Source organism: Xiphophorus hellerii, chromosome 20, assembly GCF_003331165.1.
Source record: "Xiphophorus hellerii strain 12219 chromosome 20, Xiphophorus_hellerii-4.1, whole genome shotgun sequence".
NCBI classification, from domain to species: Eukaryota; Metazoa; Chordata; class Actinopteri; order Cyprinodontiformes; family Poeciliidae; genus Xiphophorus; species Xiphophorus hellerii.
In genome coordinates this window covers 30,284,757-30,311,715 of record NC_045691.1, presented here as the reverse complement: position 1 = coordinate 30,311,715, position 26,959 = coordinate 30,284,757, and the positions used below count along the sequence as shown (strand labels likewise).

General features: G+C 38.5%; 1 protein-coding gene across 4 annotated transcripts in view; it reads right to left on the bottom strand.

Annotated features, from left to right (window-relative positions):
- Window positions 1-15,093: 15,093 nt before the first annotated feature.
- Window positions 15,094-26,959, bottom strand: part of cadpsa (Ca2+-dependent activator protein for secretion a) — a 102,091-nt gene continuing 90,225 nt past the window's right edge. For all 4 annotated transcript variants that reach the window (XM_032550049.1, XM_032550051.1, XM_032550050.1 and 1 more), the window contains 3 exons: window positions 20,050-20,154; window positions 19,382-19,590; window positions 15,094-15,360 (listed from right to left, as the gene is read on the bottom strand). In XM_032550049.1, the coding sequence (XP_032405940.1) occupies window positions 19,417-19,590; window positions 20,050-20,154 (279 nt within the window). In that variant the 3' untranslated portion in view covers window positions 15,094-15,360; window positions 19,382-19,416. The remainder of the gene's footprint in view (window positions 15,361-19,381; window positions 19,591-20,049; window positions 20,155-26,959) is intronic.

The window sequence follows — 26,959 nt, the reverse complement described above, 5'->3', positions numbered from 1 at the left end:
TATGTATTACGTTCTATCAGTCTGTGGGCCTTTATAAACTTTATCTATAAATAATAATTTATAGATAATAGTAATTAGAAAAACAATACACAGTAAAGCACCTTCTCAACAAAAAGGAGCTGGATCAAGAAAAATAATAATAAACTAGTGCTGTTAAAATGTTCGCCATAAAGGCACGGTTATTTATTTGTGGTCCACTTTAAGTTGATATCCTCAAAAAGCCCAGATGGATTTTGTTATTTTGTGTCGTTTTAGTAAAAATGTCTGATTAATCGATGATGAACATTTGGCCGAATAGAATGACTGACATCTATACCGCCCACGTTCTCTCCATCTTCCGCTTCCGAGGGTTTTTCATGTTGAGTTTTCCCAAAACGCCGCGGCTCTTAACAAATGGGCTTTTTTTTTTTTTCTGCAGCTGTTCAGAATACAAGTAAATCAAAATGTCATTTGGAAACGGCGATCAAAGCCTAAATTTCCGTATGTAGAGAACAAGAGCCGTACTCAGCAACACTCAGAACACCTGACATGAGACGTCTGAGTCACATGTTCATGATGCGTAATACTCATGGTGGTTGGTGTTTTGCATTTTAAAAGCAAAATAATATTCCATAAAACTCATTGAAAACAAAACAGCATGAGAAAATGTTTATTTTTCAACCTTCCAGACACTCGGGATGTCTGAGTTATTGTTTTTATTTTTTTTTAATGTCTTTTTATTCTTGAGCTCACAGAACCGAAGGCTGCTGCTTTTTTTAATTATTATTACTTCCATTCAATAGTTTTCCATCGGTCTGTCATTCCAGAAACGAAATACAAATAAAACACATTTGCTTGTCTTCGCTTCACGAGTGTCTCATTTTCACTTTCAGCGTAATAGCACTTCTACTTTGCTGTTGTTTTCATTGCCATGTCTAATAACTTGTGGTGCAAACACCATTTTTACATGCAAATGAATAATTAAGGGAGTGTCTGCATTCATTCATGGGTTAAGGCGACGAGGGAGTGCAAGACAAAGGTCCTGTGTGCAGTTTTCCAGATTTAAAACGTCTGAGGCGAATCTAAGACCCTGTTTGTAAATCTAGCAGTTTCACAATTAGCAGTTTCACGGTTAATTAACTTTAACTCCCATTTTTTCCCTGAATAATGGGATAAAACTGTTAGTTAACATTAGGAAGTGATATGTTGGTGCAGGATTTAAAACTAAAACTATGGCTTAAGTTTCAATCCTGGGTCTGATACGCCAGAGACTCCATCTCAGATAATCCAAAGACAACGGATAGCATGCACTAAACGCCTCTCCAGGCTATGCTGCTGGATTTTGTTAGTTTTTTTTGACTCATAACTTTATTTTTACGAGGACAATTTGTCCAGTCGTTCACAAAAACCTCGTAAACGTCTTTTATTTTCATGTTGGATAACAAACTCAGAACTTTGCTCATAGTTTTCCGTAAACCAAAAGACAAAGCAATTTATGTTTGTAATTTCAGTTATGAATTAAAGAAGAATTTCAGACTGTATATTCAGTTCAGGGCATCGGATGCTTCTTAAATTAGGAAAGCAACATAAATGGGCAGAGAACCCAAAAATTGGACTCAAGTAAAAGTTGTACTACTTCAACATATTTTTATTTAAGTAAGTAAAAGTAAAAAGTAGACATTGAAGACATTACTCAAGTAAGAGTAAAAAAGTATTTGGTAAAAAAAAAAAAAAGTCTACTCAAGTACTGAGTAACTGATCAAATTATGAGTCATTTCATATTTAATCACTACATCATCAGACGGAACAAAATATAAAGTTAAATGGAAATTTTGGTATTTTAAGGACCAAAATGACAATAATTCATATAAGTAACAAAAAAAATAGCAAAACCCATCAAAACATTTTTTTTTCTTCCACAAATTGTTTTTTTTTTTTCTCTCAATAAAAAAAAAAAACTTATGAAACTTTAACAAAAACTGCAGGTGTGTGTCTGGTGCCTGGTGAATTTTTGGTTAAAACATATTTGTTCTTCATTCAGTGGACACTTGAGAAATTTTACTCGAGTAGCAACAACTTTATAGTAAAACGACTCGAGTAAAAGTAAAAAGTACAGAGTTGTAAAAATACTGTTTTTTTTTCTTCAAAAAGGTTTCTCGTGTAAATGCGACTAGTCACTAGTCAGCTCCGGTTAGCAACACCTGTAGCACGTAGAGAACCACATTATGGTCTGACTGTGTTTTAGCAGGTGACCCTGCAGAGCCAGAGTCAGTGTTTTAATTTAATACCGTCTGCCCCCCAAAAATGACCAGACACAAGCCTCTACAGAAATGTAGCTCCATGGGATTTTGATCAACAAAGTTATTCTTATATGAAAAATGTTCCTGGAGCACTTAGTGCAGCGAACCTGAAGCCCCTGGATTCCTACAACATCTTACATTTTAGAGAAATGCAAAAAAGTACATAAAAAAAAAAAACTGCAGTAGTGCAAAAAATTCCTAAAACATTTCTGCACTTTATCACACGATGCAGTGAAAAGACTATTTAAATAGTTTTACAAAACAGGGTGTTCTTTTTATTTATTTTTTTTGTAACATCTTATTGTATTTTGGGGTTTATGGGTATAAAAACAATTATAACTGGAAAGGCCTGAAACAAATACAATGGAAATAAAACAGCAAGTCACTATCAAACACTGTCATGTCTGTTCAGTTTCAACTGCGCGTACTTCACTCAATAACGCAGATTTAAAGCAAATGTTGACACTACAGAGGATGCACGGTGACCTTAATGTCAGCTGACTGTTAATGAAATAACATGCCGACAACGGGCCCGACTTCAGCATCACACATTTCCGTACAGGAAATCGCAGACAGTTGTCGTCACACTTTCTGACTGTGGTGGCAACTTTTCACTGACGTTAAAACCTGAGAAAATGAGATGAGACACTGGGGAGGGATTCTCCTACAGACACGGCTCACTTTTAGCCTTTGCCAGTTCTCTGCTTTAACCTGCTATGCGTTGGCAAATACACGTTTGCTTCCTTGAGTTCCCCAGTCGTAGTGTCACTCATTAGATTTCTTACTGGCAAAAACAAATAACTGGAGAGGAGACAGGTTTTCCGGTCTATGTGCCGTAGCTGTGGTGAAGAGGAGACTGGTCACTTCTTCCATCATTCAAGTCAAACTGGTTTATAAAATCAACTAGGATGAGTTGTGCAGAACTGTTGAGGTTGGAAAAGTAGCTGCGTCCCACTATACCACTATACCAGCGTGGACCAGTTGGATCGGTCACAGCCCCACTAGTCAGTGTAGCTGCACTGTTACAAGAGTTGGGTAGCAACTAGTTAGATTTACTCAATTACATTAACTTGAGTAATGTTTTTTGAAAAACATGTACTTTTAGGAGTATTTTTTACTGCGCTGTACTTTTTACTTTTACTTGAGTAATTTTATCATGAAGTACCTCTACTCTTACTTGAGTAAAGTTTCTGGATTTTCTACACACTGAATGAAGAACAAACACGTTTTAACCAAACGTTCACCAGACACAGACACACAGCTGCACTTTCAGAAGTTTTTTGTTGTTGTTTTTCATTGAAAGAAACTGATCTATAAAATAAAATAATTCTGCCTGATTTTGTTATTTTTCTGTTACTTCCATGAATTGTTGTCATTTTGGTCATTAAAACACCATAATTTCCACCAAAATGTTGGGTTTTTTTTTTGTCCAGTAGACTTTTTACCAATTTAAAAAAAAAAAAAACCTTTTGTTGAGTAAAAATATGTTGAAGTAATGCTAATCTTACTTGAGTACACTTTTTGGGTCCTTTGTCCACATCTGACTGTTACTCCTCTTCATCATCAGAAGCAGAGTAGACCAACAACCGCCAGAATATGAATACTGTAAATGCTCAGTCACTTTAGTAAAAAATAATACTCTTGTTGCACTGCACCGATTGCAGTTTTCTGGTCAATTGCTGATTACCGATCTTTAAATAGCCTGATCTGCCTATTCTGATTGTGGCAAATACCCATTTTTTTGTGTGTCTGAAAGACTGGAGAAGGAGTCCAGAGGGAAGAGCAGCAGGATTTATAGTTTTGGAGCCTGATCCGGATCGGCGGCTATAACTTATTTGCAGACATTCCCCAGAAAACGAACTGCTACGTGTCTTATGAAAGCAATCGCTCAAACCTGAACATAGCGGTGGATTCAAAAGTTGAAACAGCATCTCTCCCAGTTCTTGAATGTCTAATGTGAATCTTTTTCCTCCATCCTGGAGAGGGAATGATTCAACCTCAAACAGTTAAAGAGCCGCAGTTTAACACGCCGTTTTCCTTGACTGAATGGAAACTCATGGCTGAGCAATGCTGACTGTAAACACACGGCGACATTTTGAAGGTAAAGACGAGTTTTGCAAAAGAAAAAACAAACAAAAAAAAGTAGGTCCAAAAGTCGACACTTTTTTAATGAAAAAAAAGTGTATATGTTAAAATGTGTGTGTTACTTATTGACTGATTTTTCTTTTGTTTATTATTTTTACGATCCTTGCAGAGTCAGTCAAGGGAGACATTTTCTATGGACGATGTGCAGAACGAGGTCTGGCTCTGGTCTGCTGAAATGAACACGGACCCCTCTGGGAAACAAATCTCTGCTTGATCCTGATCATCTGTGGCACGTAGAACCTGAAGTCTGTCCCCCTCACCAGCCAACCCTAAATTAGACACGGCCGCATGTGACAACAGGCCAGCGTGATCACCAAGCATCCGTACATCTGACCTGAGTTAATCAAGTCAAATTTCTCTGCTTTATGGATTATCTTTACATTGAGTAACACAAAACGTTCCAGTTCGTGAATAACAAGAACTAGATGTGAAGTCAGTCCAGCCGGGTTAAATTGAACTGGTTATGGTTCACCGCCTAAATATGTGGAACTAAGCTCACAGCCTCGACTTAAAGTAATTTTTATTCATGTATTATGTTTTATTATAAATGAACAATGAAAGCACGCATGCGTCGTGACAAATAAGCATCCTCTGCTCCTATGAACTGCATTTCGCCATGGCTGAATTCTCACAGCAAGCCGCTCATAGTCACATATTTTCTCGCTTTCGTTATCAGAAAAGAAAATAATAACTATGGTGAAATTAAACTCTCTTATTGCAGTGGCTCTCCTCCTCGTCGTTCAAAGTTTGGAGATTTTTCTCTGGATTGTTGCTCCGAATTGTTCATGAAAAATCCGCCTCGTTGTGGATTTTTTTTTTTTTCCCGTAGAGCATATTTAAGAAATTCCAGCTGGGAAACTGAACCTGTTGAATGTAATGGTATTCGACACCCTATTGGCTGGGGGTTTGCAAAGCAGCCAATCCAGGAGAACCACTCATTTCCTTTGGTGCTGATTGGCTGAACACCTAAGAACCGAGGTCTGGTAAACTTCCTATGTATTTTTGTGCGAACATGGTTTCCACTGTGGTTGTTGATGCATATGAAGGAATATTTGATGTTTTAGGTATTAAAATAAGGAAAATAAACATTATTAGAAAGGTTTCAAGTATGTGTGAATTTTAGCTCTTCATTGGAGGATCATTATCTACCGAGTCAACGCAGATGGAATTTGGCGGGAAGCTTTTCGTTTCCCTTTAAACGATTATTTCACTAAGAAAATCCCACAGTAATACCGCAATATCCGCCGTAGCCATTTATGTGGCCCTCAGGACTTCAGAGGGCCACATAAGTGGAGCTTCAAGATAACAGTTGTGTGCTTAAATATTATTTTATCAGTCGAATCAAGTCAGTTTTTATTTTTTTTATCACTGTGAAAAGACGTTCAATTTTATTTCATTTTAAGACGTACTCATTAAATACAGAAAAAGCTATTATATTTTAACAGTTTATCACATCATACCCCCCTTCTTCAGGCTTTTATGCATTTTTTAAGTTTGAAATATGAACTTGTTAATTGCTCGGTTTGAAAAATATTTCTTACTAGTTACATGTGTTCATTGTAACACAGAGTGAGATGTAAGACATTCGACTATGTCTTGATTTTGCTGGAATTAGAAGAGATAAGACTGAAAAAAAATTTTCTGTCATTATCTGACTCTTCAGCTTTGTTGGGTATTGTTTGTTTTGTGATTCAAACCAATTTGATGAAGACAAAGTAAATAAGTAAATAAATAAATAAAATTGTGTTTGTATGAAATGTACAAATTCAAAACTAATATTTACACCACTTGTAAATAGTGATGGCTGTTGGCAGGAAAGATCTCCTGTAGCGGTCTGTGTTACAGCGACTCTGAAGGAGCCTCTGATTGAAGATACGAAGAGGATGGTCAGGGTTGTCCAGAAATTTCTTGATTTCACACAAATTCCGTTTTTGCACTCTAAACTCCGTAGAATCATAACATCTAATAATGATTCTTTTTTTTTTTTCATTGCAAAAATTTCTCACAGACCAGAAAATAAATGACTGAAATGTTTTCCAAGTCAAACTTTGAGATGAACTTGAAAGAGTCTCAAAAACGGAACAACGGTTTTTGTGCTGATTGGACGACAGGACCTCTCCCTTCGTAGCCCAGCGATGCTCTAAGAAAAAAGAAAAAATAAAGCTGAAAGTTTGCGGCCATGGATGCGACGTGTCTTGGTGTGTCACCTCAGGACTGCGGCTTTATGCTGCGAACAGCAGAAGTGACCGCTTGACTGGATTCCGACGGGAGCCTTTTTGTCAAGAAGCATTTCCATCCCGACGCTCTGCAGAGGGACGACTGTCATGTCTCTACCTGGCCGGCCGAGTGCTCCCAACCTCTCTCGCCCCGCAGCGTTACCTGTCACATCGCCTCACCTCTGTCAGCGCACAAATCTCTGCACATATTTGTTCCACCGTTTCCACCGGGAACGTTTACTTCCAGGTCTCCTCGTTACCTCTGCAGCCGTCGCTGAATCCATTGCAGTCCGTCAAAGTGACTCACCGTAGCACTTGTTTTTATTAAACGGTATCTAAGGGCCCGAAATGGACATTGCGTTGGTAATTTCGCTTCGTGTGAAATGCGAGCGGACAGATACCAAGAGGCAACTTGCAAAACAACCTGCTTCTCGGCTCACAGGTAGATTGCCAGCAGGTTTCCCCCCCACAAACAACCTCCTCCAGCTTCTTTCACCCTCTCTGCATATTTACCACTCCTTTCTGTTACCCAGAGGAACAATCCTCTAATTTTTGACCCCGTTTTTTTCCCCCTTCCGGGTCGTCAATCAGACAGGCCCGCGGCCGAGTGAGGGCAAAAGGAGAGCGGCAAGCCAGCTTCCGACGCCCACGTCTCCTTGAATGCTAGCGCTGCGTTGAATGTAGCCCAGAGAGACAAACAACTGAACATCCTAAACTGCCCCGGCAACCTCACGAGGAGGCACACAGAATAAGATGTCAGACGCTTACAAGTATTTTAGGTTTGTAGCTACTTTCGCGGCATCCTAATGACTGCAAGGCGTTTGTCACTTTTGAATACCGGCCGCCACATTACACTCACATTTACTCAATCAGCAGTGTGAATCTCAGGCTTTGATCAGAGGAAGTAAGAAAAAAAAAAAGTGGGATGTTTGAGAATTCTGCTCCACGGGGCATTCTGGTGAATGTTCAAAGGATGTGTGACCCATTTTTTTTTTCATTTCTGCATCAGTGGAGGTTTATGCAAGCTCTACTTGATTTTATATACAATTCTAATGGATGTCCGTGTTTGGAGCCTCTGGCTCTGCAGAGGTCTCTTCAACCTTAGCCTGACCCAGGAAAAGGTTGTGTTGTTGTGGAAGACGTCCTGCCTGGTTACGGTACCGAAGGAAACTCAAACATCGGCAAACACTGATCATAAACCTGTTGCCCTCTGAAGGGCCATGTTCTTTAGAGAGTCCGGTTGGCCCAAACGAACAAGCAGACAAGCACGCATCAGGAGTTTTCTTATCGCTGTGGAGTTGAAGATGCCATCATGCACCTTCTTCAACAAAACCTTTGTTAATATTTTATTTCTGGACACAGCAGGAAGAAGTGAGAATCATGACCTTTAATTTTGTCCATTTAACACAATTCAGCCTGATCTGCTTTGTCAGAAACTACTAGAAGACACAGGTGGAGGCCTCAGCAATCGCCTGGCTCTATGACTGCCTCACAAACAGTTTGTGAGACTGACGGACTGTGTATCTAAACAGGTGGGTCAGTGACACAGGAGCACCACAGGGCTCTGTACTCTCTCCATTCCTTTTCAATCTCTCTCTCTCTTCAACCACTTCCAGCACAAGTCTGACTTCTGCATTCTCCAGAAATACTCAGACGACTCTGCAGTTGTCAGTCGTATCAGAGATGGACAAGAGGCTGAGTACTGAGATCTGGTAGGGCGCTTTGTGTGATGGAGGGAACAATCATCTCATCTCATATGTAAACAAAGCAAAAGGAGATGATTGATGATTTCAGGAGGAACGGGGTTAGATCAAACCCTATCTCCATCATGGGAGAGGAAGTGGAGGTGGCTGAGGATTATAAATACCTCAGTTTTCACTGGACAACAGACTGGACTGGACTGGAGACGCAGCAACAGTGAATCATCCATAAGAAGGGACAGAGCAGACCGGAGGAAGTGAAAAACATGCTGCATATCTTCTATAAGGCTGTTGCTGAGAGCGTCATCTCTTCTGCCGTTATATTTTGGCAGCAGCATCAGAGCCAGGGACCTAAAAAGACTCAACAAACTGGTTCTGTTCTGGTTCTGTTCTGGGGACGTCTGTGGAACCTCTGGAGATGACGATGCAAAAGATTTTTCACAAAATCAAGACAGCTATGGATAACCCTGACCATCAGCTTCACGAGACTGACTTAGAAAAGCAGAGTTTCTTCAGTCAGAGGCTTCTTCAAATTAATAATAACACAGACCGCTACAGGAGATCTTTCCTGCCAACAACCATCACTGTCTACAACAAATCTTTGAAGAATCTGAATTAATATGAGTTATAACACCATTTAATTTCCCTTTGGGGTGAATTTTGAATTTAAGTTGAGTTGAAGTCATCTCATTCTAGATGTACTTCCTTATAAAGGCCTGCAGGTGGCCTTGAACACCCCAAACAGAAACTTTAGGGTTTTCTTTTACCCACAGACTATTAACCAGTCCCCTGAAGGTGTGGTTATTTCAGTGGAAGTGTTGTATCCACCCACAGTCACTCTGCATCACTGTTTTGAAAATTACTGCACCGCATGTACTGTATAAATCTAAGTCGATCATCCACGTCAAAAATCAGATGTGCTCGATTTCTTTTTGAGCTGAAACGACTGGATAAGAATATTTAATCAATTTTCAGCTAGAAAAACTACAACCTCCAAGGGCTTTTGATAGTTTCACACCTCTTCCTATCGTAAAACATATTTTTAATTGCGTTAAAGTTTTTGTGGGAGAAAATAATGAATTCATTAAGGCCGACAGCAGAGTTCATAAGAGGAAACTCGACAGGTCTCAACAATTTTTGGAGTTTTCCTTTAAAGGGATAGTCATTTTGAAAAGAGCCTTCTGATTGTATAGAGTTTATACCTTTTAAGGTGAAACAGTGACTCAAACATTTATAATAAAGTGATGATTATATTATACTGCAGCAACAAAATAATAATTTTAGCAGATTTGTAAAAGTCACTTTCATGCAGAATTGTGGTGAGCAGGAGATCATCCCACTGTCTTCTTTTTTTCTCTTCAAACACAGGATGTTTGCCTAACTTGAAATCAAAGGACAGTAATAGTTTTGTTACTTTCATATTTCGTATCACGTTTTATTTAAATATATTTCTTATTATGATCGCCAATATGAGCTCGGGCGGAGCGATTCCACTGTCACAGCGGTGAAACACGAGAAACCATCTGGTGAAATTTTGCTCCATGAGATAACACACAATCTGCTTATCTGTGTTGCCTGAACATTGTGTAAGATTGCTTTAAATAGTAAGCTACTGTTTTCAGGAAAAAAAAAAAAAAAAGAATCTAAAAGTAATCAGTAGGCTGGTTGTCCCTTCGTTAAGCCACGATAAGAAGGTTTGTGCGTGGAGAGGGGATCTATAAGAGGCTTTAAAGTCCGGATTTATTAAAAGGATCTGACATCTACCTGCGTTCCCAAATGACAGGCAATTTCCATAACGGCGCCTCGCAAACTAATTGTCCATAAACACAAACCCAGACACACACACGTTTGCGTGGCTATCTTTGTGGGGACTTTCCATTGACTTCCATTCATTTCTACAGCCTAAACCTTAACCTAACCCTAACCCTAACCAAAACTCAATTCACACCGTAGTCCTAAATCTGACCCCTGACCCCAAAACAGCGTGAGTCCCCACAATGTAGTATATGTCAGGAAAATGGTCCCCACAAGGTATTACAAACGCACACACCCACACACACACCCACACACACGCCCACACACACCCACCGCCTGGCCTAACTCCTGCTTTGTTCTGTTGATGTCGGCGTCCTGAAGGACACTGTGAATAAAATACAAATCACAAAACAATTTATTTTCGTCGGCCTGCTTGTTTGTGCTGCTATCTGATTTCAGACCTCTTTTTTTTTTTCTTCCCCTTCCGCTGTTATGCGTCCGCATCATAAGAGAAACGTCTTGATGGGCAAAACATACGGCGGGATTCAGCAGAGCACAGCGGCGGTCTGCCGGCTCCTCAGACTAAAGGCCAGCTCTCACTGTGATGGTCAGTTGGAGATTCTCTTTTATTTTCATACCGTTATCATTTCCCATTTCCGCGCTTGATTGAAGCTTAAAAGCCAAAGCAGCTCAGATCGTGCCAACATAAATCTCCAGGCCCATTAATCCGCCCTGGTGTCGTCTCTTGCACAGGACTGCCCAATCGTGTCTGGATATTCATGGGGAAATTAAATGAATGACATTCAGAACGAGCTCACCCCCAGAGCAGATTGGATGGTGAAATAGGTATGCTGCTTTGGAAGCTGTGTGTTGATTATTATTTTTTTCTCTCCATGTATTGGATATGAAGGAATCCATGGCCTCTGCAGAGACAGTTAAGGTCAAGATCATGTTTTGTTCTGTTTCTTTTTTTTACCCCCTATCAAATGGTTCTTTGACATTTCTTTATTACTTTCCATCCCCCCATCAATAAAGCTGATGTCTTTATTTCTGTTGATGAATTACCAGTGGAATATTACTCAAATACACCTCAGTAACTCTTTGAATGAAGTTCTGTTTCTGATATATTTTTGGGGTTTTTTTAAAGGAGAATTGAAATCAGATCTCAAAGTATTGATGTTGCATAAATATCATTTTGTGAAACACTACAATAAAACATTCCAGGGTTCCATTTCTCTGAGCTTAAGCTTCAACAACTTCTTTTTAGCGTTTATGACAATAAATAGAGGTCGCGGGAGATTTTGGAAGCCGGAGTTAACTGTCCACTATCACTGAAGCAATGATTTGTATATTTATTTTTGTAATAAATAATATACAATTCTACCAGAATGAACCAGAAGCAGCAGATGTATCTCCAGAATCCAATTAAAACTCTTTACTGATCAGAAACATCAAGGCCAACATGCTTAGTGACCAAATTTGGAATGTAGCATAGCGATAAATGATTACCATTTGTGATGTAATATTTGTGAATTTAATGTCTCATCTCATCACAGAAAAAAAAACAAAGTTTTGTTTCAGTGTAGTGTTAAAATTTTTTATACTTTTTTATTGTTTTACTTTACAACAAAAACATGTTTTTCCATATTTGTTAAAACTGTCACCATGTCATGGCGGTGTAATATTTTAGACAATGTGAAAAGGTTGATCTCCTCCACTTCCTTCCTGAGCTGTTACTGCGGTCTGAAGGAATGCTCCGCCCTGCTCAGAAACAACCAATCAGAGCCAGGAGGAGGGGCTTAGGGCTGTGACGGTAAAGGTAATTTTATTTATATAGTACATTTTCAGCAACAAGGCAATACAAAGGGCTTTACAGGATTTAAAAGAAAATACAAACAAAATAACAAACTGAAAGAGCAAAAGAAGAAAAAGCTAATAATGTTGATCCAAAGTAAATAAACTAGTTACTCCTATTCAGGGTTGGTATTTAAGTATAAGTAAGTATCCTCTGGTCTAAGTGAATCAATGCTAATGCAGGAGAAACAACTTACCATTCCAGGAAAACTGTTTGTCCGTCGTCATCAGTTACTAAGCTAGACTTAGCATCCTCGGCAGGCTATGTTGTGGTGAACCAGCTGTAGACTAGCAGAGAGAAAGGGGGACGGAGTGAGCGCCAGGGTGATTGACAGCGCTAAGACCCTCCTCCTGGCTCTGATTGGTTGTTTCTCACTGAGTGGTGTATTTCCAAAATTGCTACTGGGAGAAGGGAGAGGAGCTCGATTTTTTTCACAGATCATTTGTCTCATTATATTGTCATAACATAAAGATAATTTAAAAACAGGTTTAAAAATAAAATAAAAGTTATAAACTTCAGCTCTACAGTTAGAATTGGTCTATGGCCTACACCAAACATGTTAATAACATTTTTTTTTTTTGCACAAAATCATTTTCAGATGACGAGATTTCACCTGCTCAGTCCTGCCTATTTTGAGCTGCTGGGTGTTTAGGTTTAGGTCACTTTTATACAAATGAGCTTTCGTTGGCCACGCCCTTCCAACCCCATGTTTACACATCAGCACATCGTCTTTATCCACATGAAAATGGTTGCAAACAGATGCCCAATTGCAAACTGTACATCTTTAACTCAGAGTCAGACCCAGAAGCTGAAGTTGAGCCTCCTGCACAATCATCAAGGACACAGCAAGAGGTTTTTAACTGGTAAGTCAACAACAAAGAACTTATCCTTTCCAGCAGCCATTGTACAGCACATATAGTGTTAAAACAAGCAGGCCAAATGTACTGCTCTTCTAATAACCAAATGGGCAAAGCTCTGCTGGAGTTGCTAGGGCAGGGGTGTGTCCCTGCTGATATACTGTATATATACTGTATATATATATATATATATATATATATATATATATATATATATATATATATATAAGCTGTCAGTATGCATCAGTTAAGGCTATGCATACACAAATGTGGATTTGTGTGGTTAAGTTTCTCACTCAAGTCACAGCAGAAGCATCAGTCAGAGCAATGGAGGGAAAACTATTCATTTTGGAGGTTGAGAACTACTGCAGCGTTTTCCATGACATCTCTCGTGATTTTTTTAATCACTGCCTTCGCGGTGCGCTCTCTCACTTCCCACGCCTGCGTCTTCCAGCAGCGCCGCCGTTCACAGTAGAGCAGAGGCGGATGTAGTGTAAATTCGGGGTTACAAGTCACCTTTATTCCCTGTGAGTGGTCCATTTTTCACCAGGTCATTTGTGTCTGAAATGGTAATTCAATAATTAACTAATTAAGAGAGAAACTAACCATTTGGTTTCACTTATGTCGTAAAGACATTAGTCTTTCAATTAGTTGAAAGAGCATTTCAATTAGTGATCATTCAATTAGTTGTTTTTTTTAACAAATAAATAAATCATCTAAGTCACAGGTGTCAGACTCCAGTCCTCAAGCGCCGCTGTCCTGCAGTTTTTAAATCTGTACAAAACACTGGAATGAAATGACTTAATCACCTCCTCCTTGTGTAGATCAGTTCTCCAGAGCCTTAATGACCTAATTATTCTATTCAGCTGTGGTGCAGCAGAGGCACATCTAGAAGTTGCAGGACAGCGGCCCTTGAGGACTGGAGTTTGACACCCCTGATCTAAGTGCATTGGATTAAATCGTTTAAAGTGTTTAAAATCGTCATATCCTGATGATTTTTTCCCCTCGTTGGTCAATAGTGCTCGAGAGGGTCTGTAATGTATTTCAATGCTAAAAATGTACATTGTAAAAAACAAAATAATCTTAAAACTCACAATAAAAAACTGTAAAACTAACAGTTACAGACTGTGACGTCCAAAGCAACGTATTACTGTATGATTACTGCTCTCGCTCATTTTGGTCCTTTTCTTTGCTTTTATTGCCTTGTTTTTTAAATGATATTTTATACGATTTATTTATTTATCTAATGTAAATATAAAACCTGTTCAACCTAAAGCAAACAGCCAACTTAGCGACAGCATCATTCACAGCCAACCCTAAACCCAAGGCGGAAGAAAAAAATGGCACTGGCAATAATATTGAACTCATTTCATCCATCTTCATCTAAAACCTCTTTTCTTTCTTCTTAGAAGGATTTGTTTCCCCCGTTCTACAAATAATTAAGATTTATCTGCCCTTCTTTTGAGACTATAATATGCATAATCCTCTTGTCTTTTGTCTGGGTCTCTATATTATTTTAATTTTGAGACCGAGATCTCTGGATTTTAATTTAGTCATTGAAGATTTGATCTGTGACAATTCTTTCAATCTTCTTCTGGATGTGACACGAGTGACGCTTTAATCCGCAGGATTAATCTCCGAGTCCGTTTTAAGAAAATGCTGCTATGGATGAAGGAAGGAGATCATGCTCACGGATTAACAAATATGTATTTTTATTTTTTTTTTGCAGTCTCACAGGGTAAAATTCCTCTGCACTTCCAGTGTCCACTCCTGAAATCTGGAACATGAAGTAGCTGAACAGTTTGTATTCTTACAATTTTTTCTTTTGTACAAATACAAAGAAACATTTCACAAATCACTTAGCAAGTTTTCTCCTCTTAAATGGGTCGTTTTACGTAAAATCGACTTTTTCTGAGCTTTACATCGTATTATGATGTTATTTCCTTATCAAAATCATGCCTGGAGTGTTGTTTTGATTCTTCCATGCATGACTGAGAAATCCTTTAATCTCCCACGGCAACCGTTCAGCTTCGCAAAACACCTGGGTAAATTCTCATGATACGACTTCATACTAATTTGTTTTCATAATATTCTAACTTCTGCGATGGACTGGCGACCTGGACAGGGTGTACCCCACCTCTCGAAAATGGATAGATAGATGGATATTTTAACTTTATTCTCGTAATTTTATTTCTTATTCTTCCTCAGCGTGGCCCTAATGCTCCGTCATAGACAACACACCCAATGCTCTTTTCCTTTCAAAAAAGCCAAATAATCGAGTTGACAGCCGTTTCCACATTTTATTTACCTTTTATTGAAATGTTCTCAGAAATAATGGGCACTTCGAGAAGGCAAAACAGAAGTTTCCAGTGACTTCACACATGAAGCAAAAGCACTTTGAGGAGTGGACACCAGCTACATGCAGTACTTTTACACAGGATGACGCAAAGCTCAAGAAGAACATCGTTAGAAAACAGCTGATAGAAGGAAACTACTGGCAAAAACTTCACTTACAATAATCCAACACAAGGCGTGGAAGCCACATCGTACACCCTGGAACGAAGCAAAGGGCACGTAGAAAAATGTACATCAGAAATGGGAAATACTTCAATCATGTAAAAGGTATTTTATATGAAATAAGACATTTGCTTTCAAATGATAAATGTGAAAATATTCAATACATTAATGTAATAAAACCAAGATTCCAATTATATTACCTTGCTAACATATCCATTTAATAAAAAAAGACAGGAAAAGGAGGGAAACTGAGAACACAGTTGCAGTCGAATGTTTAATGATTTCTGACAAAAGGCAGCTTATTTTTAATCAATGTTATCTGTAAACTTATAGGGAGATTTATTATATTTCCAGCCTGTTTGCAGTGGTGCCATCAACATTACGAGAGCAAAGTTTAGAGTTAGAATACTAATTGGGGACAAAGCTATAAAACCGTGGATCTGTGCCCGGAACAAACCCAGTGTACAAATTAAAAAACCTGCGGACCTAACTTAGTGTTTCACAGCATCTATATGGAGGTGTATTTGGTACAAAAGTACTTGTGTCTTGTAACTGTGAAGTTGAAGTTTTGTATCTTTTATTTGTAATTGGGACCAAATTTTAAATGTAAACTTTTTTAAAAGCGTGACTCAAGGAATACAATTTGTATACTTATACTTAATAATGTAAAGGCTGTTGTGTATTTTCCAGACACATAGTCCCGTTTTATAAGACAATCAAGAATTTTCAGTTGTTGTAAAAATGCTGCATATTTGTCAAATATGACGTTAAAGATAATAGACTTCGTAATTTAAAATTGGGCCTTTGTCTCTTTAAGACAGTCTCTCTCCTGCTCTTTCTGACACTCATTTTTTATTAAGTCATCACAACAAGGCTCCTTTATTAACCCTTTAATAATGTTTTAAATGGTGTTGCACTGAGAAGTAACTCTGATGAGCTCAGTAGAGGTGGAGCTCCACCTGGTATTTGCTAATTGCTGCTGGCTAGTCTGAAGGAGCTGAGGCCAAAGTTTAGAAACTACAGGTCTGAGGGGGAGATTTTACATAACGCTGCCTTTTCGAAAGACTGAAAAAAACCCCAAACTATTACAAAACCCCTACAGGATTTTTCTCTCTAACTTCACAGCTCCAAAGAACAAATATTTCCAAACCAAATATACAATTTAACGTCTCATGCAAGCAGACTTAAAAAAAAAAGGGTGTGTTTTTATGAAGTTGAATGTATTCCAACTCCAGATTGATTTCCCATAACCTACATTTTGTAACTTCAACAAAGGAATTGATTTCGCCAACTTCTAACTATGGAGGTTTGTAATTAAATGAAAGTCAGGCTAACATCATCAACCAGCTCCATGTTTCACACATAAATCATTTTTTAATAAAAGAAAAACATTTTAACTATCCCAACCCCTCGCTTAAAGCAGACCAGAGAAGTTTTCTATGATGCAACTAGAATTTACTTTATCAAATACAGTTGAAACCAAATATTTACATACAAAATTTAAAAAAACATTTTTTTCCCTCCCTGAAGCTGAATCAGACCATACCTTTCTTATTTTTGGATAGTTGAGGCTCCGATACTCTGGCCTACTTTGTGTATCCTGTGAACCACATGGGCTCTGCACACACTGCGGATGGTTGAGATTTCATAGTCAAGCTTACCGACCGCATATATTCTTCCTGACAAATTCCTTCAAGTCCCACAATCCAAATGGACTTGATGATCTAGTTGGGCGCTTAGCCCCGTTTCTCCTCCACCAGGGCAGCCAGAGCACACGTTAATGGCAACCTAGCTGCTTTGTGTCCTGGTCACTCTCTCAACCTCATCAGTTCAGTGTTGTATACAGAAAGATTCAATATGAAAACGCTTTCCTGCAGTTTACTGTGCTACACCGGACATGTCCGGCACACATCCGCTTTGAGTCGGCATCGAGAACGCCTGGTTGATGTTCACCTACTGTAAGTATGTCGGGGGTCTTTAGAATTACCAAAATGATATTTATTTGCTAAATGCCTAAACTTTATGAGGATATTTTTTTTTGTAACTTAGACGTTTACGTACGTTTGCTCAGTATCACTGATATTTGTCTTTTAAACTTCATGACTTGGGTCAAACCTTTTGGGTTTCCCACAGGAACACTCGTGGATGTATTTTAAGGCCACACCTGAAACACACTGCTTCCACCTTTGATCCAATAGGAAATTAAAAAGAAATCAGCCAAGACATCAAGAACACTGTGCAATTGCACCAGCCAGGTTCATCCTTGGGAACAATTTCTAGTTGCTTGAAGGTGTCGTGTTCATCTGTTCAGACAATTATATGCAAGTATAGACATGCTGGGAATGTCCAGCCATCCAGGTCAGGAAGGAGACGGGTTCTGTGTCCCAGAGATGAATGTCTTTTGGTCCAAAATGTGCAGATTGACCCCAGAGCTAAAGCCAAAGACCTGGTGTAAGGACAACAAAGTCAGCTTTTTGGTGTGGCCATCACAAAGACCCAATCTCAGTCCTATGGAGAATTTGTGAGACGGCTTCCAAACCTGAAAGAGTTATGCCTTTTCTATCAGGCGGAATGGACCAGAACTCTTTCAAATTACTGTGAGAAACTTGCGGAAGGAGCCCTAAAAGGTTTGGCCCAAGTCATACAGATTCCAGACACATTTCTTTGATTTTGTTCAGATTTCACTAAACTTCTAAATTCAAAGAAAGTTACAAAACAATATTCGAAAAATGTTATTGCAAAGCTTTCTGGCATTTAGCAAATGCAAATACTTTTTGTCATTCTAACCAACCTAACACAAGAGAGGTTTGGTCCGATTTGGCCGCAAACAGTGAGAAACAATGTGTGTGCCTTTTTATTTGCTGTATGTACATTTCTGGTTTAAACTGTAACTAGACACATCACCAAATGAACATGTTTGGGAATTTTCAAGAAATTTGGCTAAAAGAACTTGAAGTACGGATAGATTCAGGTTCGGTTCTTAAATATTCAAGACCACAATATGCATTTTTGGCTGTACGACAATGTCACAAAAATTTACACAAATGTCAAAGAAAGGCATAGTTAAAGGAAGGAGACGTGTTCTGTGTCCCAGAGAATCTTTTTTTTTAAAGAAGCAAAACTTGGTATCGCTCATTTTTGTTGATGTTTTTCAAAATCCTGCCAATGGGACAGATGTCTGATAAACATAAATGATAGCAAAAGAACAGTTTTTTCTCACCTCTGGGTGTTTTTGTCATAATTTGATATAAGAGCCGAATCCCTCTCACCCCTATTCAATATTTGTTGCTTTCAAAGTTAGGAAGGATCTGAATGTGTCTGTTAGACCTATGGTAAGGTCTGCCATCTTGTTTTGCATGTGTGTCTCCTTTGGAGTTACTTTAACCAATGTAACATTTTCTGGAGTGAACTAACTGTGGTTTATAAGCTGTTGCACTTAGTCCTGATGGTTTCTATGGTTTGGGGGCCTCATCTGAGAAGGCAAATGTTCACATCAAATGAACCAAATATAGCAGAGATTTGGGTCTGAGAGTCAATCAGGTAAGTTACCAGTGAAAGCGACGAGTCTTTACGACCTCTAAATCAACCTTTTTAGCACTGTGTCATGCTTTCCATTACTGATAATAGGTGCCATGACAACTGCCGAGCCATTTACTTCAGGGATGAATATCAATTATCAGGGTTTTTTTTTTAAAGACACCAATCACTTGTTTGTGGATTGCTATTTAGGGTTTTTCAAGTTTCAGTAGCAAAAACAGGTGAAAAGGACTTTATATTTCTTCAGCTGCTTTGTGTTTCAGAGACGAAATGATGAAAAGATGAAAAGTTGGTCAGCATAGTGAGAGATCATGTACTGTTTATATTTTGATAACAGTTTTTGATCAGCATTAAGCGTTCTCATCTTGTAATAACTTTTACAGAAACGTTTATTAATTGACCATTAGAATGTGACATTTGACAAAAAAAAAAGAAAAAGAAAAAAGAAAAAGCGAATTGACTAAATAATCTGTTCTGAACTCAAGAAAAGACAACCTGGGGTTATTGGAATGTCCCATACCATTTTGACATTGTGGTAGCAACCAGATCTTTGATCTAGTTATCATTATCATCTTCATCGCTGTCCCTCATTGTAATGCCTTGCATCCCTCCTTCCCTCACCGAAGCGGTAGCTTCTTCTAAGGTCAGCCGATTTCTTACGGTCTCATACATCTTACAGTTCAATGTTGAGTCCAGAACTCCTTGGAGACGGAAATCACGGTACTTTTTCTGTCACAAAGAACAACAGACAGTAAAGACACTGAGGAAATTATTTTTTTTAAATATTTTCCTTTGTCACAAATAGGACATTCTTACTTTGAGTAAAAAACAACAACAAAAAATAGATTTAGTTCTCCTACAAAAAACAATGCTAGTGATTAATGTTGACAGGCTGCTGCACGATCAAAGAGCTGACTTGTGTGGGGGTGAAATTTGGAAAGTTTCCATCAGCAGTTGGACGCAGGAGACATTTGGTGTGTTATGTAGGCCCATAATTGTAGAACGCCTTAAAATGCTGTTCTTATTATGGGGTTGTGCGATAAGTTAGGCTTAACTTCAGAACAAAGTGAATATTAATTTATACTTTTATTTCTGTTTCACACCTGAATATTCTCATGAGTATTCACATAGTCATATGATTAGTTTACAAAATTGGAGTGTATTCAGACATTGGTGCATTGCTCTCACTTTGACAATCCTGATGAGTATCTTCAGTTGGTAGACATGCAGCTGCAGGTCCATACGGTCAGTCAGCCATGTTCCAATAAGATTCATACTGCTGGTGTACCATTGCTGTAGCACAGACACAGAAAATCAGAGTGCCGAATGGAATCTTCGCATGATGTACACAACAAAATACAAGATGTGACAGGCAAAGGAGTATTGATATATCTGTGTTAGGTCTGACGTAATTAAACCCAAGCACTGAAGATGGTACCAAGGTCTGCTCTATCTGTTCATTATTATTAATTACTAAAAGTAAGTGGTTTGTTTAATATTGCAGGGTTAAACATTCTTGAAAATTAATGAATATTTAGCAATGTCAAGCAGAGACAAAGTCCTTATATTTTAGTGGAGTAAAAGTGAGAATGGTAAAATGTCTCTAGAGCACTCTGATAACTACAGACTCCTTAACCAATTCTCATGCAAACATGCTAAAAATATTGAGCTCCATACTGCAGACAACAAAAAATGGACCCTAAAGGCATGTCTACAAGATTGTTTAACCCTTTCATGCATGAATTATGATCCTTTGTGTCAGAATTTTTTTTTCCATTTTTTAAAATTTTTTTCTTAAGGCATAAAAAAGGTAGGAAATTTTTTTGTAAAAATAATTTTTTTTTTATTTTTTATTTTTATGTGATCAATTGTAATTTTGTCCAAATACAAAGTTGTTATTTGAAAAATACATCAGTAGTATTGTTCCTTAGGGGTTATCTGATGTCACAATATTTTTTTTACTTGCAAGAGTCGTCTACAGTAGAAGGAGGGACCAGGTCGGTTCTCATGCTTTTTTGTCTGTTGGCCATATTGTATTTAACAAAAATAATTTCTTGCATTTGCAGCTGATGGCCAGTAGTTGATGGTATATTTTATGATGCATTAGTGTCCACTTCAGTGGTCTGTGTGCATTTATAACATAAAAATCCACAGGAAGCCCAAAGGTATGAAAGGTTAAAAGTTATCAAATCTTTTTGTTCTGGCCAGGCCCACATACTTTGGGGATGACCAACTTTAAACTTTGGACGTAAAAATCTAAATTGTAGCTAATGTCTGGAAAGTCCAAAAATCCTAATGTTTAATATTAGGATCAATTAATCCTTGGCTTGCTACTTGTTCATATTTTGGCATCACCTAAGCTCTGCTCACTAAAAACACTAAATAAAATGTTAAATTGGGGGTGCTCTGCATATTAAATGCATCATCTTCAACCTGGATCATAAAACACAGAATGTCAACAAGTTATGAGGGACATTTAAAATTGCTTGGTTTGCTGTAAAAGAAACCTGTGGAGTGAGCAGATGAAATAAAACATTTGAAGTTTTAAAGGAAAAAGCAACATTTATGACAACAGGCCTTTATGTGGCGTTTGTTCACAAACCACTTCCACACCAAACTGCTTTAAGCTCAATATGTCATGAGCTTAAATACGCAAGTCATATTGAAAACAGAGAGTAAACATGCTAGTTTAATTTTTTGTTACTTGTAAGAATTACTGTCATTTTCATCTTTAAAATATCAAAATTTCCACAAAATTTATATTTTAGTCCAATTGATTGTGTAATTTTTAAATATTAAATGTTTGATCATGTGATCAGTTACTCAGTACTTGCGTCGCCTTTTCACCAAATACTTTTTTACTCTTACTTGAGTAATTTCTTGGATGGTTACTTTTCCCTTTTACTTGAGTAAATTTCTGTTGAAGCGCTACTCTTACTCGAGTACGATTTTTGGGGACTCTGCCCACCTCTGAAAGTAGGATACTGCAATATTCACAACAGTCATGGTTTAAACAATGTCTAAAATAAATGTTATTTTTCTGCTCTATAAAAGCCACTGAGTTTTCAAACATAAAAATGTCGTCGGTTCTTATGTTTGAAGTGACATACTGTGCTGGGGACTCGGTATCAGGAAAATAAAACCTAAGTGGGACAACTCTTCTGGCAAGACATGCGTCAAAGACTTTGTCCTAATAAAGAGACAGTGAAGCACTGAATGCGTACTACTATATGTGCCAAAACGTAAGAGAAAAACAAATTGCTAAAGTTGAAGAGATGCGGTAGTACAGTCCCTCATAGTTGGTCTTCACAAGACTTCACAGGTCTTCAGGATTCTATGGCAGAAACATTTTTAATCACACACAAGCCATAGCTAGTATCTGACTAAATACCTGGAAATGAATCGATAATGCCTACATGCAGGTCAGGCTTGCTTAAAGTACCATATATGCCAGAGAGAATTGCTATGATGAAGCAGTGCTGGGGTGAATCAGTGAAGTGACCTGGTGCCAGCAGCCTCCTATCTGTCACTGTGTGCCTGTGAAGGCTTCAGCGTGGCAGCAGGCCTGTGATCGCGCCCCGAGCACAACCCCCTGCTGAGAGGCCAGGCCTGGAGTGACTGATCCACTGACTGGCTGCTCTCCCTCCTCCCGTCACCCACTCCTCCTTCCCTGCTTTTTCTGTAGATTTTTGCACCTTGCCACGCAGCTCCCATCTGCAGCCATTTTTTACAGCAGCCATTTTGTGCTCGTGGTTTTCAAGCGTTTTGTATTTTACATGGAAGTGGGCCTCGTTTTTTCAAACAATCGCAAGCAAATGTTATGTTACATTTAATGCGTCACTTTTCAATCGGTTCCGTTTAGAGTCTGCAGAATGTAAGATGTCTTAGACATTGGCCATAGATGTAAAACATTTTTTTCCTTTTCTACAAGTAGCTTCTCTTAGAATTAAAGTATATAAATCAAATTAATCAGTGCAGAAATCACATCTCAAATGTGTGCATTTCAAAAGAAATATTTCAGATTTGTAGAATTATGTCGTTTTCACACACAACCACGCCTACATAAGTATCTCTTAGATCTTTCACTGACGGAATTGCCATCCCTTTTAAGTGTATCAACTTTTTTTCTTGCATTTGATATAATGTAACATTTTGGTATCAGGAAGACAGTTCAAAATATTTATCTCCATAACCAAAACTGCCAACAACAGAGAGAAAAAAAACTTACACAGAAACACATGAATGATTCTTTTAGAGATAAATTTGATTTCTAGATTAATTTGCTATGATGTTATACCTTCATTTATGATTTTGTCACAGTTTAGCTGGTTCGTGCAAAAGTAATCGTTTGATGGATTTAAGATTTGGCCCAAATTGTTATTTTACATTTCACACTAAAGATTATTTGATACTTTATTATTATAATAATCTTTGTTATTTGATATTAAAGATTATTTGATACTTTATTTGATACTTTAAGATTATTTGATACTTTATTATTTGATACTTTATTAAATTGTTTGTTTTATGTGACAGTCCAAAGTCAACTTTCTTCATATGTGGAAGCTAGACTTTCCTAACCTATCCTTAATATACAGTCAAGCTACCCAAAACTACATACATTTGTATACAGGTACAATAAATAAAAATAATATGAACAATAGGAGTAGGATGACATTAAGAAATAAAGATGTTAACATGGGGGCAGAGAAATTATCTGATGTTGTATTAAATAGGCCGCATGAAGATCAGCAGGGGGCTAGCACCTCCTGCCAGCCAAAACAAGCGTAATATGGCTCTGAATAAATAATGCCATAACCCAACAGGGATCAAATCTGTGACATTCTAACAAGCTCCATCTGAGGAAAGCTTCCATGCGTCGTCAGCCGCATTATCTGTGTGTGCATTTGTGTGTTTTGACACTTCAGAACATTGTGATGAAATCCTACCTACACACAGGCGACATACATGCCATTGCAACACACACACACACACACACGCGCGCGCGGAGTGTGTCTTTCTATTTTTACAAGGACTTTCCATTGACATCCATTAATTTTTCATTCATTTCTATAGCCTAACCCTGACCTTTATCCTAAATCTAACCATTACCTGTACATGGCTAACCCTAAACTCAACCTAAGTTCAATTCACACCTTAGTCCTAAACATAACCCCTAACCCAAAAACAGCACTTCTTTTTTATGACAACTGGGATTTGGGCCCCATAAGGAGCAGTTGGTCCTCACAATGTAGTATTAGCATCATAAATGGTGCAGGTGGTGAGAAATGACAGAACACCCCTACACACACACACACCCGCACACCCCTACACACTCTCATATACACAAATCTACATCTGCTACTCCGTCCCCCTTTGAGTGAGAGCTGGGAGAGCGACCTCCTGCCCCCATCTGACACCAGCTCATAGCTCCGACTGAAACCCCAAGACGCAGCCACACACCAAAACCTCACTTGTTTTCACACCCAAATCTTCACACAGCACTTTAGTCTTGGGGAAAGAAGGGAGGGAGCATGATGCAAAAAAAAAAAAAAAATGGTACACCTCTCCATCTTCCTCCCCACATCCCTCTAATCTCTTTTAAATGGCCTGATGTCAGTCCTAACAGGAAGTCTGCCGCTTATTAGATCAATATGACATCCAAAGTTAATCAGAGATCCAATGTGCCCATGTGTTTGGTGGGGACACACACTTTAGTGCTCCAAGTGTGCTTTCAAGTACTCTGCTGATGGCTTCAGTCAGGGGTAAATATAGTTTGCAGCATAAGCAGTGGCATCTTGAGTTAAAATGGTGTGCATCTGGAACATGTTCACTTTATCTTACAGCCTTATTTCAAATTGTTTTAAATTAATCTCTCTCCTCAAAATTGTTTTGCACAGATACCCCAAATGTTGTGGTGGAAAATGCATTTTGACGTTTGCAACCTTATTTAAAAAAAAAAGAAAATCATGGAATTGTAAGCATTCACAGCCTTTGCCAAGAAGCTCAAAATTGAGATGTCGCTAATCATCCTTGAGAAGTTTCCATAGCTTAAATGTTGTCCACCTGTGGTGAATTCTGTTGCTTGGACTTTGCTTGGAAAGACACACGACTGACTATATGAGGTCCCACTGTAGACGTGGCCTACATCGTTGGTCAATGGAAGAAGTTAGAAACCAGCATGACTCTTCCCAGAGGTGACTGGCCATCTGAACTGAGCGATTGGCAGGGAAGAGCCTTAGGGAGGTGACCAAGAACCCGATGGTCACTCTGTCAGAGCTCCAGCGTTCCTCTGTGGAGAGAGGAGAACCTTCCAGAAGGTCAACCATCTTTGAATCAGTCCACCAATCAGGCCTGTTTGGTGGAGTGGTCAGACAAGACCCATTTCTTAATAAAAGTCACATGGCAGCCATGTGGAGTTTGCTAAAAAAGCAAATGAAGGACGCCCTGGCCTTTTGAGACAAAGATTGAACTCTTGAACAAAGATTGAATGCCAGAAATGTTTAGCGGTAACTCCACCATCTCTACAGTTGAGAACGGTGGAGGCAGCATCATGCTATTGGGATGATTTGCAGCGGCAGAAATTGGCAGACTGGTCGAGATAGAAGGAAAGATGAAGGCAGACATCCTGGATGAAAACCAGCTCCAGATCACTCTGTACCTCAGACTTGTAGCATTTACGCTGATGAAAAGCAGCTAATGAATAGGCCTGTCACGATAACAAATTTTGCTGAGTGATTAATTGTCGCAAAAATTATTGCGGTAAACGATAATATTGTTTGAAGACCTTTTTACACTGATTTAATGGAAATTACGTAATAATGCATGTGATTTCCTGCCAAAGATAGATACACTTTATATTCAAAAGAACACTTAACACTGGAACTGATAAACAAAATAAAACAGTAATAATTAGATTTAAATAGAGAAAATGGGCAAATCCGACTACCTGATGCAATAGTTCACACTACAGGTTTTTTGCCCCGATTTTTCCCCTTACTACAATCTTAGAACTGGCCTTTCTAAGATTGTCGCTTGCGATTTCGTCCTGTAGTGTGTGGTTTGTCATGGTAGATCGTCGTTGCCGCTCAGATCTAAATCACGTGTTTTCCCTGACTGGGAGCTTAACGCAGCCTATTGAATGTGACAGGTAGCCAATCAGAAAGCAGGGATTCTCCTCCTTCTTTCTGAGGGGAAATTACGGAGGGAATCCCAAACAGCTGACACGGTGCAACCAGAAGTCCAGCGGACATTGGAGATGATACGTGGAAACAACATTAATGTTTATTCAACATGCAAAGAATATAGAAATGACAAGGGGAGGAGTTGGAGCAAAATTGCTACCGCAGTTGATAAACCCGGTAACTTTTCAGCTGTTCTTTGTTAACGTGACATAAATAGGTTATAATGATTTTCATTCAGTCAGGACTTTACGCTGACACTAGCCACATGCATTGCAGGTAGATTGTAGTAAAGCATTGATTAATGTCTGGCTTTAAAATTAGTTCACTGAACTTGTAGCCATTATTTTGTGTCCATTGTTGGACACCACACGGCAGGAACGAACCCGATCGAACCGTTATACCTACGATTTCTGTCGGCTAGTTTGTGGTCTCTCAGGTTTTGAAAATGGGCCGACAATCGGCTGACAGCTCTAAGATCATATAGTGTGCGCTGGGCATTACACTAAGAAAATGAGGAAGGGAGGGTCAGTGGAGAGCACCGGAGTTGAGCCTTTTTTCATTCAGTGTCATCAACAGAAAGAGAAAAAGGCCGGAAGAAACGATAAAGCCGATAATTAAAATGAGGTCAATAGTTTTAATTTATCGTACGATTAATTGATTTATTGTTTATCGCGACAGGCCTACAAATGAATACATTTTCTACACAGTACTAAATGCTACTGGCCGTGCAAACCAATGGATTTATTTACTTATTCCCAGTTCATTGTAATGAACAAACATCCAGAAATATTTTAATGTTTTTGTAGACAGCAGAAATGGGCAGTTGTAAAAAGAAAGCAAATAAAACTATCATTAAGAAACACAGATACAGAGACACCAATATTTTTTTCTCTTAAAAGCAGAGCGCTGATTAG